The 14,143-nt window shown below is 38.7% G+C and overlaps 2 protein-coding genes across 17 annotated transcripts; one reads left to right on the plus strand and one right to left on the minus strand.

Moving 5' to 3' along the window:
- Nucleotides 1-664: 664 nt before the first annotated feature.
- LOC131241431 (putative germin-like protein 2-1) lies at nt 665-1,636 on the minus strand. Of its 2 annotated transcripts, none has more exons than XM_058240228.1 (2): nt 1,468-1,636; nt 665-1,251 (listed from the first exon to the last, which is right to left on the minus strand). In XM_058240228.1, exons 1-2 carry the CDS (start codon nt 1,577-1,579, stop codon nt 704-706), a joined length of 660 nt encoding a protein of 219 aa, XP_058096211.1. In that variant the 5' UTR covers nt 1,580-1,636; the 3' UTR covers nt 665-703. The 2 variants fall into 2 exon arrangements, with proteins under 2 accessions (XP_058096211.1, XP_058096210.1); XM_058240227.1 differs by having other exon boundaries at nt 665-1,246; nt 1,460-1,636.
- A 1,131-nt stretch (nt 1,637-2,767) lies between these two features.
- LOC131239585 (uncharacterized) lies at nt 2,768-9,402 on the plus strand. Of its 15 annotated transcripts, XM_058237363.1 has the most exons (9): nt 2,773-3,060; nt 3,452-3,549; nt 4,113-4,193; nt 5,736-6,005; nt 6,137-6,319; nt 7,581-7,627; nt 8,445-8,559; nt 8,927-8,983; nt 9,102-9,402. In XM_058237363.1, exons 4-9 carry the CDS (start codon nt 5,973-5,975, stop codon nt 9,147-9,149), a joined length of 483 nt encoding a protein of 160 aa, XP_058093346.1. In that variant the 5' UTR covers nt 2,773-3,060; nt 3,452-3,549; nt 4,113-4,193; nt 5,736-5,972; the 3' UTR covers nt 9,150-9,402. The 15 variants fall into 15 exon arrangements, 7 of the variants coding, with proteins under 7 accessions (XP_058093342.1, XP_058093346.1, XP_058093345.1 ...); XM_058237362.1 differs by lacking the exon at nt 3,452-3,549; XM_058237364.1 differs by lacking the exons at nt 3,452-3,549; nt 4,113-4,193.
- Nucleotides 9,403-14,143: the final 4,741 nt, after the last annotated feature.

Genomic DNA, 14,143 nt, shown 5'->3' on the forward strand with positions numbered 1-14,143 from the left:
ATTTCAAGGCCCATGAAAATTTACCTACGAAATTATCTTTGGATAAGTGTCCACATGAACTGTAGAACGATCGACTTCAAAGTGGGATGTTCGAACGAACATCCGTCCATGTCTACGTGCATGTCTTGGACATGCTCGTGCATTCCACCGTCACCTCTGCTGCAGGTGTATTGATGGCTTGGATATTTTGCCCGAACAGTCCAGATCTCATGATTAAGTGTGAGAATGTGGACCTCTCTTTGATCTTGTCCATTGGATTAGTTTTGATTGTCGAACCGATGCATGCATGAGGTTTTCCACTTTTGATTTGGACCATCAGCACGGACACTCTAGATATCATCATTCTCCCTGGTTCAAAGAAAATGCAGCCTCGCTTCCATTGTATAGAGTTATTATGTGGGATGTTTTTTAACATGACCATTTCGATCCTCTTGTCATTGTGGCGAATACTCCCCACTGGGTACTGCAAATCTGACCGTTGATCTTTCATCACGCATGCAACATTAAAGTATGGATTGATCCAACTGTTGATGCATCATCAATTGCATTTTTATAATTATCTAGACAGATATTTTCATAACGTGCTATAATCCATTAGATATCATTAAACAGAAACAAATAAAGAAAGAAAACAAGAGACAAAATAAATAAATAAATAAATAATAATAACGTTGCACTCCCATTTTATTGTATGGGGCATGCTCTAGTTTTTCATTCCAAACTGCGATTGGAGATAATGAACTATGTTCTTATCAACTTGGAATGCCTTGGCAAGAACGTCGTCTGAGATGGGTGGATTCGATCCAAACACAGCATTCGCAATGGTGAGAGTTCCTGGACTCTGGCTGCTCAGTCCTGCAATGGCTATGGCATTGGTGAGGCCAATGTTAAACTGGAAGTGAACCAAGCCAATTGGGAAGACAAACACATCGCCCTTTTGAAGGACCTTTGTTATGAGGCGATTGTCTGGGTTGGAAGTGACGAATCCGACGTAAAGGGTGCCCTCCAAAACTGTTAAAATCTCTGTCGCCCTTGGGTGAGTGTGGGGTGCATTGAGACCATAGGGTGCATAATCTATCCGAACCAAAGAGACTCCGAGGGTATTGAGTCCTGCTATCTGAGCTACGTTTACTTGGGTCACATTGGACCCAACCTTGTTACTCGTGTTGCCTGGTTTGTCCAGTCCCGTGAGGAAGAAATCATCGGCTTGAACTTGCATGGGGTCCTTGCACACAAATCCATTCACCAACACTGCCATCATATAACACGAGATTGTAAGCAGCATATTCTTTCAAGAATTATTAAAACAATATAAACAGAAAGTAACAGACAATGAGGTTGGTGTTGTATCCCATTCATCATATGAATCCTTTCACGAATGGGGTGGATTGCATTTACATGTAATATTATTTGCAGCAATGATGCAGTTACTTGATTATTATTTTCTTTTCAATGGAGTGAAAATACCTGGGCTGTTGCGCACAGCGACACAGAAATCCTGTAAAGGGCTGGGATCGGATGCGGAGGTAAAGGAGAAACTGAATGCAAAAAATGCTAAGAGAAGAAAGCCCGTGGACATCTTGAAAATCTGTCTAGGATTGTGTATGTATATATGCTATGAAACTCTAAATGTTGTAAAATGAGGAGTTTTTTGGCTGTGGGTTATGTAAGAGAATTAGGCTAGTATTTATAATGGGGTTACAGAAATGTTTCTCATTGAAATGGTCTTATTATTTTCATTATTATTTAAAATTCATGACTTCTTCCTCTTCAAGTCCTGTGTGAAAGAAGGAATTGGCTCAGTTACTTGTAGAAAATATCATCATCTGTTTACTAATTCTGGATTTTATAAATGCTAACTATGTGAGAAGGAATATAATAAGCACAGTCATAATGCCACCGGTGGTGATGTGGTCAAAAGGGGATCCTGATGTGCCCTCTTGACTAATCATCGTTCATGAGATTTACCTAATCTCACTAATCTAAGCATTCATTTAAAAATTAATCAAAGCTAATTAGTAAAGGCATACTTGGTCTACTTCTTTTAAATTGGGGTTTCCCAAGACCTTTTCAATGAGACAAATATGTGCACTGCGTATGTCTGAGATCCGAGCCATTCTTCTTGTGGGCCCAACTTTGGTGTCTTGTGCAACATAATCTGGCATTTCATCTATCAGTCGCCTGTTGGAGAGCATGCCCCGCACGATATCACATTGAGGACCACGTTGTCTGGCCCACCATGATGATTATTTCCCATTTAACATATTGATTAGATCACACATATATTGAAGAAGTAAAGATTCAAATTTTGGCTTGGTTAGTAGTTCTTGGGCACACCATGAGTTGGCTCAGTAGACGGCCTAGATTTCTCAGGTGGATCCCACATACTTGCCCTTTCTTTAAAATATATATACAAAGTAAAAAATAAAAAAAAAAAAAACATTTAAAAAAAAAAAAAAAAAAACATTTCCGGATGCTGGGATGTTCTCAGCGTGAGACTCCATTAATACAAAGGGGATGGGGCCTCCACTCTTGAGCTCCACCATGATGCTTATGTCCCATCTTCGCCATTCATCCGAACTTCCATCTAATTTTGGCCATTGGACCCAAAATTGAAGGCAAGCCAAACACTACAAGAAATGTGGGAATTCCCGACCCGTTTTTACTGGCAGCCCGTCGTGTGGGAAACCTTGGCCGGCGAAATAAACGCTCACGTCCAACCCCCCCCCCCGCTTTTTTTTTTTTTTTTACTTCTTACATCAAAAGCCCTCTTCTTCTCCATATCCCTAATCGTTGCTATCTCCGAACCCTAAACCTCCTCTTCTCCAAACTTTCACAGTCGTCTGCCGCGCCTCCATCGCAAGCAGAGTAACATTGCTGTCCTACTTTCTACTCCAAATCCTAACCCATCAACCATCGATGATGTCCATAGTCTTCCCCATCTGCGGTAGCAGCGGATCTTGTCCCAATACATGGTCGCCCAACCTCCATCAACAACAACTACCATCACAAGAGGTTGTTCGTCCTTCATTGTCAACAACAGCTACCATCAAATCGAAGGTACTCTCTCTCGATCTCTCTTCCTTCATCTCTATCTATCCCACTTCCCCTTTCGATTATCAGAATTTGCGCAGCAGCCATGGCAGCCACAGCCATATCTGTTGCTGTCCATGGCCGCCGACATTTGCATGTTCGTTGTTTGAAGAAATGCTTCAATCGATAACGTGTACCACTGTTGTACATTTATTCTCTCTGTTTCTTAGTGGGCCCCACCATTTAAGCAAAAGAGACATGATGCAGTAAATCTGGACTCTAGTCATTTGAAGAAATGCTTTAACCAATACCTGTCAATCTACTATCGCCTTTCCTCAACCATATCTTCAGATTTTACCTCTGTGATTGACACAACATGGAGCACACAATTGAAGTGTATGTTTCCTCACTTAATTAGGTCTTCTGAAGCTTCAGAAGCAGAATAGAGCATGCTTGATCGATGGGACTGTTTTATGTAGCATTTTGAACCAACTCAGCCCTAGCTCTGTACTCAAGGTTGAGTTCTTTGCATTTGCTCTTCATGAAGTCATCCTCATTTTAGATTGGAATTTATTTTTGTATATATGAATTTTCATTTACAATTTTCATTTATTTTTGTATATATGAATTTTCATTTACAATTTTCACTTAATAGTTATGTGCAATTAGGTTTTTTCTGTGGGAGAATGAGTAGGGATGTGTTGCTTGCAGCCTTCCGTGAGTGCAGACACCCTAATATTATAATTTTCTGAATCATTTTATCCCAAATGGATGGAATTATTATTATTATTATTATTTTGTTGTGATGGGTGCTTTTTCGCGTTGTCCTTTTTTTTTTTTTCCCCCCATTGTGGTATTCATATGATTTTCAAGTGATAAAAACTAAAACCGAACTTAAAAACTAAAGCCGTGACAAGGGTGTACTTATTATTGTATCACTACGTACACCGACTGGGCCTGGTTTGCCTTTCCTCTCCTTTGTGTATTAGTTGCATCTTTGTAGTTGAACTATTTAGTCTTCCACATATTCTTGGCCTTTTCTACACTCTGGTGATAACGATTGTTTGTAATTTTTCTAGCTTGGTGCCAAATGCTATGCTAGTAGCCTTAGTTGTTGTTTGCAAAGCAGGGCTGGTGTAAAGAAGGTCCCCCTTTACAAGGTATATAACACATCTCTATTTGTTATTTATTTTATGATTTTGACTTTTAGAATTCTCTTATGGTGATTTTAAATTCCAAGATGGCAATTATGCTTTTAGAATTGCATCTGATTCATTTCAAGTCCGACTTTTGAGTTCATCTTTATTAAATTAATTATCAAAGATTATAAATAATGAGGATGTACCCATTTAGGGTGATATAATTGTAAAACGGTGTGGTTCAAGCCTTTAGCTATTATCACCCAGTTGTTTAAATCTTGCTCTTTCTGAAACTACACAAGGTATTTAAGTCGACAATTATCAACTTAAAATTTTGCATCTTTTGGCCCTCCAAATTAATGCAGAGATAATACTTCGGAATAAAAAGAAGTTTTCTTGAGTTTGACGAAGTTCCAGAGGTAAGCATTCAGTACTTTGCCTACCACACAAGATTCCACCAAAACAAGGGTAAATAATGTTGGGGTTAATTGATACTCTAGGAGGGTGTGGCACTTGACATACAACCACTTACAAATTTTACATGTTGCACCTATGGACTCAAATTAAATTATCTGAATCACAAACCTACTGTCATTAAGTTACAATCCAAAAATTAAATTGGTTGTGCAAAACTAATTTCTGATTTTTGGACACTTGTTTAGTGAAACAGGCCCATTGGATATTTCCATTTTTAACTATCCAATAGATGTGGATGAGTAAGTTTTAATTTCATAATACATCTAAGTTGGAACCCGCAAATTAGAAAGTTTAATTTGAATTACTTTAATGCCACATGCAATTTCTACAGCTAATGGTATCATCCATCATAGCCAGCCAGAGTATCAAAGATTTTCTCAAACGTTATTGGCACCCTAACTTCTTTGGACATGCTTTTGCAAAGAAAGGAATGCAAAAGCATAAAAACAGTAGAGTAAAAGGGTGAAACGCATGAAAAGAAGTGGGGCTACCAATATCTTGCTCAAGTGACACTTGGGTACAAGGTAGTGTGCCAGATCAGAACCATTCACCGGGTGATCCCAACAATGACACATCATTGAACCCTCTCATACATCCATTCGTGAACAACTGGCCCTTGTACATTCGCCGTGGTTGGAGCTTGTTTATAAACTCTGAATTTGCATCCATAGTAGTTGGTAGGAATCTTATCATTTGACTGTAGTTCAACATTGAGATCTATCCATGCTTTTGATTGTGATATGATTAGAAAGTTGGAGTCCCTACATTTTTCTAGCATTGAACATGTTGCTTGTGGTCAAAGAATTTCTACTGAAGAAGATCGGCTATGGAGCTCTGTAAGGGCTATATCTGGACTTCAATTTCTGGACTGCTATCAATGAGCGACAGAGAATGATTAAAGATCTGGGGAATCCAACCGTCTATATTGATTAAAGATCAGCCATGAGTTTGCTTTCACCCCTTTTTTTGGGGGTTTTATGTAGAAACGTCACCTGCAGCTGTGCAACATTAATTTCTGTTTGGTCTATTTCAAAATGTTGTTCCCTATCATTCAAGTAGCTGACCTTCTTCTTCTTATTTCTGTAGACATGTCACCTCCATTGTTACAAGATGGTGGACAGAAGTTCCATCTGGTTAGAAGCAAAGTTAGATTTTTTTTCTTTGCCTAAAAAATTAGGCCATTTTACTCCTCGGTGATACAGGACAACTAACCACATGGGCTTGTTCTGATGGTTTACCAAGAGTGGGATCTTTCGTGCATCCGCTTCTTCTCAGTCATGGGTGAGGGTCTGTTAAGTTTAAACATGGTTGCTGGCTTGCAATATGCAAGGGTCATTTGGTCATGTGGTTTACTTAGTTGAGCATTCTTTTTACGCTTATATGAAAATGGTTCCTATTTTTTTTTTTTTTTCAACCAGTTCCTTCGTCAATATTCTCTAATAGTATGGATAGGCAATGATAATGGCTCTTTTGATTCTTTTGAACAGGTTGGTTTCAAAATGTTCTTAGGGGTCACTGCTTCTGTAATGAATTGGGATGCTGATGGGACAAGTTGCAGTCTTGTTTTGGAAGACAAACCTCTGGTAGACTTTGTTGAGCTTCCTGATACATGCCAAGGTCTATGTTATTGCAACATCTTGAGTGGAGTTATCAGGGGGGCACTAGAAATGGTGAGAATTTCATCTCTCTCTCTCTCTCTCTCTCTCTCTCTCTCTCTCTCTCTCTCTCTCTATCTATCTATCTATCTATCTATCTATCCATCTATCTACATCTTTAACTTTTACAATAAGCTTTTAGTTGCTTCTGTTTGATAGCAGTTGAACTATTTTAGTTACTTTGAATTGCAGTCACTTGTATGGAGAATTCGTCTTTGACTATTCTTGGGCTGATGCCTACTACAGCTATGGCGCTCAATATTATCCAAAGTCGCAATGTTGTGTTCCTTTTACTCCAGTAACAGGTTCCTGGAAATTATCCATGGCGGCATGCAAGGACCAATGGCCTGGACTGCTGAACCATGGTGCCACTTGTCCGAATTGAAAACTTGCGTATAGTGCTTAAATTATCATCCAATCACTGTCTTACTCGGCTTCCTCTTCAATGAAGGTTCTGACATGAGTCTTGGACTTTGTTTACCTGAATACAACAAAACAGAAAATACTTTCATTTCGAACTATAAATTTTATCAGGATTAAAGACAAAAAGGAAGAGGCTTCGCTGATCTTCCGTTCTGAAGAAAATCAGGTTGGTTCACTCATCAGTTGTGGCTAGCATACAAAACTAATGTGTAGCTAGAGAGAAAAAAAAAATGTTTTTTTTTTTCCTTAGCAATCCACTATTTTGTACGCTATGAACCACCATGAATTGACCAGCCTAAAATAGTGGATCTTAGCAATCTACTATTTTATGCCCGGTATGCAATTTCTAATTTTCTAAGTGCTTGTACGTATATCATCCATCATTCTCTGCTACTTTATTAAAGTTTTTCCTCTTTCTCCCTTTTTAAAAAATTGTCGTTGTTAGCATGTAATATTTCTTGGATTTTTATGTTGTTGTTGTCGTTGTTGTTGCCAGTGAACCAGAAACATCAGGGCAGATGTTCAGAGAAGATATGAACTCTGCTGGGAGCTTTTATGAATCCATTGTTAACACTGAGCTCGCTCTGGTGGATGATGCATTCAAAACATTGCCTATTCCAGTTCTATGTGATAGATAAAGAGATAATGTCTCTTTCTGTGATTGATGAGCTTGTTCTTCTTTGTCAAATTTCACTATTTATGTTTTATGGATTATTATGGCAGGAAGATTTAATTTTCCATTTTATTTTTCTTTGAATGGTTGGATCTTAGAACTGTACAATGAATCTATATATTTCCATTAACCTTTGAAAGAAGTCTATCTAATGGGCTTTGGCACATTTTTCTTTTGCAGACTTATCCAAATCCTTTGCAAGATAATGCAGCATATTCAGTTGTTAAGTAAGTTAATTTAGCTTTTCTACTCAAGCTGATTTCCTTTGCTCTTATTTATTTATTTATTTATTTATTTATTAAATAATTACCAACAGCTATGGCATATCTTCTCAGTCATTTAAACTGATGGATGATTTATTGAAATAACTTTTTGTTTACAGGGAATTGAAATAGCTGAGTTGGCAATGATGTTCCCATGCAATAAATATTATTTAAAAAAACAATATTTGAACACTAGAGAATGTGATGGGTTGGAATGTATTTAATTTGGACACAAGCACTGCATAGGCATAAATTTGGCATGCCACATCCGGATACAATTAGATTATCAAGCTAATGTGCACATTGGGTGTGGTTTCACCTATTATGGAAAGAGGCAGATATCTCACAAACAAAAGTTGTTCATCTGAATTTGCAACTAAATGCAGTCTTTAATACCCATGATTTTCTGAGGGTTTTTTTTTTTTTTTTTTTGGTTGTTGTTATTGTTATGGTGTGTTTCAAGACTGTGCTTGCTAGGATTTTGTATTATACTGGACTAGAACAAATTTCGTCGACATTTGCATATGTCATGTCCAACTTATTTCCATCAATGACCTTCTTGTTGGCTATCATCTTCGGGTTTAACCCACTCATCTCAGCATTTTAAGTTAGGATTTGTTTTGATTCATATAACATATCGAATTTTGGTACTTTCCAAAGGATCATGTAGATTTTGTAACAAGTAGAGAAGCATTGGTTTCTATTTTTGGAACATGGATTTTCAAGTTTGGTGGATAGATGGTCTTCATCCAATTACTTATGCCCATTTCATGTTATGCAGGAAAAAGCGGAAAATGAACCTAAACTATGTCAAAGCCTTGGTTTCAGGTAGCTTGGTGCCTTTAGTTGTTGTTGACGATGCGCCAGAATATATAAAATTGGGACAAAAGCAAGAGGTGGGCAACTAGCTACTGATACTCATTGATGATTAGTTCATTACATTGTTCATGCTAAATATGGAATATCTATATTAATTCAGTTGGCATTTTCTGGTATCATTTTCTTAGAAACATATGAGTAATTCAGATTTATTTCCCAAATTAAAATGATCATGAAAAGGCATTCTATTAAGCTTCTGAAAATTTGTTTTCACTGGTAAGAATGATCTGTCATCCTTCGATGTGCTTCATTAGATAAAAGTTTTCTTAATATTTCTGATATGGGTTTCTCTAGTCTTCTGATTTTTCTACAGTTGATTCAGAATTTCTTTCTTACTTGAATTGGGTTCTTATTTTTCTTTCTTAATGTTGTTCCCATGTCCAGGTGGGGAATGGTGCAATGCCTGCTTCGATTAGCTCACATAACCGATTTATTTCCCATGTAGAATACCCTGTCTCTCTTCCATATCTTCTTTTTCTTTCTTTCTTTCTTTTTAATGTTGCTTACATTTGAAATTTACATGCTTCATCAATGCTGATACAAACCCTCTCTGTGACAGGAAGAGGCACAGCCAATCCTCCCAGTCTTATTCTGCGAAGAAAAATAACATGGCTATTCACAGTAGTTAGAACCACTTATTTGTTATGATGCTGCATACCATTTTGTCAATCTCTAATTGTGATAACAACAGAGTTTAGATCTCATCGTAATCGCTCTTATATGCCATCGTGGTACATGCAATCTCTTCACACATGCGCATAAGCAATTGCATTCGACAACGTTGCTCTATACTTTATCTCTTGTGAAATGGGGGTCCAACTGTAACCAGCAAATACCTGCAATGACGCTTTCAGCTTCCATACTTTGGCCTAATTCTCTGTATTTTACAAATTTTTTTTTTCCAAAAAAATCTCTTGTATTGAATTGAAGTTGAAACTTTATAGAGACGCTAGAAATCGGGCGCCCCAGGGCAAAAGACTAGGGAGCCAAACAAAAGGAGGCCACCCTCGGCCTCAAAAAAAAAAAAAAAAAAAAAAAAAAACTATACAACTACACGGGAGAAACTCTGATAGAGCCGAGACCAATCTTGTCGAGGAAAAGGAGACCTCGAATATGGGGAGGGAGAAGCGAAGACTGCTCAAACACCTTACCAGTCTGCTCAATACAGTCTATTTTTGCCATACCATTAGCTGGCCCATTCCCTTCTCTTAGTAAAATTCTCTGTATTTTACATAAATTGCTACTTTTTAAGTTTGTTAAAAGATTAGTCAAGCCATGAATTTTATGTTTTATATTTTACATAAATTGCAGCTTCCATACCTGCAATCGTTTTTTTCCCAGTGGTGAAAGTGGGCAGGAAAAACTGAAACAACAAAAATCACAGTAGCTACGGATTTTCGGTAACCATAGGCTCTATCACTACGGATTTTATCCATAGCTTTTTATCCTTTTTGGCATAACTGACAATATAGGGGCACCCCGCAAAACCGCCGGTAAAACATTTACCGACGGACGGTTTACCGGCAGTGGCCTGACCGCCAGTAAAACTTTTACTGGCGGTTTTGACCACCGGAAAAGGCCAATTTGTTGTAGTGTTATCTCAGGTCGGTCACACCGTGATTATCATGGCTATCAAGCCCATAGTATCTATATGGGAGAGTTGAGAGAGTGGGTTCCCACTCATGGGACCCACTGTGATGTATTTCATAGATCCACACTACCAATTTGTTTCTCAGCTCATATTAGCCATGGAGCCTAAAAATCAAATTGATCCAACCATCAGGTGGACGGCACCAAAGGCGACGATGGGGAGTTGGGAGCACCCCCTCACGTCAGCCATGGCTACGTCGGGTGGTGCCGTGGGGGCGTCCCACCCGTGGCTCCACCTTGATGTATATATTTAATCCACATTGTCCACCAGTTTCTCCAGATTATTTTAGGCCATGGGCCGAAAAATTAGGCGGATCTGAGTCTTGAGTGAACCGCACTAAGTGAAATAAAGTCTCACAGTTGAAACCTTCCAAAGTATGCAGTGGGGTCACTAATCATCCAAACCATCCCAAGTAGCCCTGTATGCTGGCCGTTAACTCATCCTCACCAAGCATGACTCTCACAAGTGGAACCTATATTGATGCATATATTTAACTTGAGCCAACCACCAACTTCTCCAGATCATTTTGGGCCGTGGGCTGAAAAATGAGACAGATCCGAGTCTCAAGTGGGCTGCACTGAAGGAAACAAACTCCTACTATTGAAATCTTTCAAGGCCCACTGTGGAGTCCATGTTCATCTAAATCAGCCAAATAAGAGCTTATTGACCCCGCTCAAGCTGGCCTACGTGGTGAACAGAGTAGATTATCCAAGTGGGGCCCAATTTAATTGTGTGACCAAAATGAACAACACACACACACACACACACACATATATGGGAAATGTACTATGAGCTGTGTGGGCCCCACCCTGATGTGTGTCAAACATCTGCCCCATCCGTTAGATGCACCATTCCATGGTCAATCCATGACTTGGGTGGGCCACACCACATACAATATTTGAGAGGGGTTCTCCTCCCATTAAAACATTCATAATCATTTATTGGGTCCACCAAGATGTATTTCACAAATCCAGCCTAACCATTGTGTGTGTCCCACTTGGATGAGGGGTTAGACCAAGTTTCAGCCGCATCCAAAACTCAGTTGGGCCCCACCAAGTGATTTTATATGTTTCAGTCATGTCTTTACATGGTTTTAGATGGTATGGCCCACCTGATTGCCATATACATATGATTTTTAAGACGTCCCATAACCTAAATGGAACCCATCAAATGCACGGTTTTGATGTTCGACACACATCACGATGGGCCTACACAGATTGACCTCATGGGAAGTTCCCATGAGGTCGACCTCATAGTATAATTTCCACACACACACACACACACACACACACACACACACACACACACAATATGCCACCGGTGCCCAATGGACAGGCAGACGCCCAACCATGGGCATGGAGTGGGGCCCACTCGTGGGACCATCCATGATGCATATTTTTCATCCATGCCATTCATCCATTTTAATAGATCATGTTAGGCCACAAGCCCAAAAATGAGGGTAATCCGAATATTAGGTGGACTACACCAATGGAATCATTGGGCAGGGAGGGCTACCCATTTTTGCAGCACTTAGGCCCCACTTGTGGGACCCACCTTAATGTTTATGTGCCATCTACGCCGTTTATCATTTTCTTCAGATTATGTTGGGCCAGGGGCATAAAGTTGAGGCCAATCCAAATCTCAGGTAAGCCACACCACGAGGAACTATGGGGGTAGAAACCTCTTGGACTCGAGATTCCTTGGACTTGAAAATCCCTAGATTCGGAACCCATTATAATTTGGTTATGTTTGGCATACTTTATTCGAAATCCTTATAATCCTAAAGTGATATGCATAATATACTTGTAAAGGTTTGAAATTAAATCGATTTAAATCCCTAATTAGTGGGTGCATGTAATGTTAACACTATGGTTATATTAAATCTATTGAAGCATATACCTTGGTTGAAATGATAAAATCCCAAGACTCAGATGACCATAAGCTAATGAGCACATCCTAGTGACTAACCATCGATCTATAACCATCGATTTATGTCGGAAATGTTCAGACGGTGCAGATCATCCTAATAAAGTAATTATAGAGATGTCATTAATAATCTGATTGTTTTGGGATATCATCAGTGGGCCAATAGACTGGTAGCCTAGTGGAACGTATGTTATACATGTGGGTGTCCATCCAGGTCACTCCCAGTGGATCCCGCCTTTGTGTATGTATTTTACCCATGCCTTATACGCTACATGAGGAGCCGATGTTAATCTAATGTGAGCCACACCACATAGACCTTTATATTTCTAGTGGGGCTTGTTGTTCGGTTCCTACTTTCTATATATGATGTGCCAATTAAGGCCAATTATCTCATGATATGTTTGATAATATGCTGGTATATTTAACTTGTTCGGACACACTGATAACATGTCTAGTATAATTGATATCATGCTCATTTATATGCTCATATGCATCATTTGTATGCCTGTTGTGGATGACGATTAATCATATCATACGCCTTTCGGCTTGAGATACTTAGGGGACCCCATATGAGATAGGGTTGCCTCACATGATCGTGCGGTGCACTTAGGTTTTGTGCATGACTTGGATAGTATGACTCATGTATTTTGCATCTATATGTCGCGATCACTTTTACACCATAATGACATCGGGGTTGTGGCCTCGACAGGCTTATCATGGATGATTAGATTGGATACCAAAAATATTTGTTTTAGCACTTGGGGGCTTAAGATGTCCATGGGTGAAAGTACCTAAACCCTTGTGGTACCAATAAGATACTTCAACATTGAAACTGAGTGGATAACATGAGCACCCGAGTGCTAAATACCAGTAGGCCGCATCTCTCACTATTTCGTGGTAAGTTGAAAATGAGTGTGACCTTATCCGCCTGAGGATAAGGGGCTGTAAGCTATGTTGAGTCTGACCAGCTTGTAAATGGGTCCGCTATTGGTGAGTTGGGTGGGCATTGACATACCACTAGCAAGGTTGATAGTGAGGTCTTTTCCACTCACTTGGTAGTGTGCATCATGGGCGGCAGCCAATGTTGGAGTGTACTAGACCTCGGTAAAAATGTTATCTTTTTTACTTGGAAAATTTTTACACTGAGTTTTACCAATGAACTAAAACCGTCGGGAATAATGTTTTTACCGACGAAAATTTTCGTCGGTAAAAATGTTATAGTTTTCCGACAAAAAATTTTCACGATGAATTTTACCAACGAACTATTTCGTCGGTAAAAAGCAGAAAAACAACTTTTACCGATGAAAATTTTCGTCGGTAAAAATGTTATATTTTTCAGATAAAAAATTTTCACATTGAGTTTTACCAACGTACCATTTCGTCGGTAAAAAGCAGAAAAACAACTTTTACCGACAAAAATATTCATCGGTAAAAATGTTATTTTTTTCACTTGGAAAATTTTCACGCTGAGTTTTACCAATGAACTAAAACCGTCGGGAATAATGTTTTTACCGACGAAAATTTTCATCGGTAAAAATGTTATATTCTTCAGATAAAAAAATATAACGCTGAGTTTTACCAATGAACCATTTCATCGGTAAAAAGCAGAAAAACAACTTTTACCAACAAAAATATTCGTCAGTAAAAATGTTATCTTTTTCACACTGAGTTTTACCGTCGAACTAAAACCGTCGGGATTAACGTTTTTACTGACGAAAATGTTTGTTGGTAAAAATGTTATATTTTTCAGATAAAAAATTTTCATGCTGAGTTTTGCCGACGAAACATTTCGTCAGTACAAAGCAGATAAACAACTTTTACCAATGAAACTTTTCGTCGATAAAAATGTTATCCTTTAAACATAGATGAGACTTTCACCTATGAAAATTTTCGCAGGCAAAAAACGTGAATGAGACTTTTACATGACATCAACACACCAGCAATATTGGTTGTGTGTGGTACACCAGCCAATCCAATTTCGAAAATCTTGTGCCGTTTTTTATTATCTATCGATGACACAGGTT

Source organism: Magnolia sinica, chromosome 3 (assembly GCF_029962835.1).
Source record: "Magnolia sinica isolate HGM2019 chromosome 3, MsV1, whole genome shotgun sequence".
NCBI classification, from domain to species: Eukaryota; Viridiplantae; Streptophyta; class Magnoliopsida; order Magnoliales; family Magnoliaceae; genus Magnolia; species Magnolia sinica.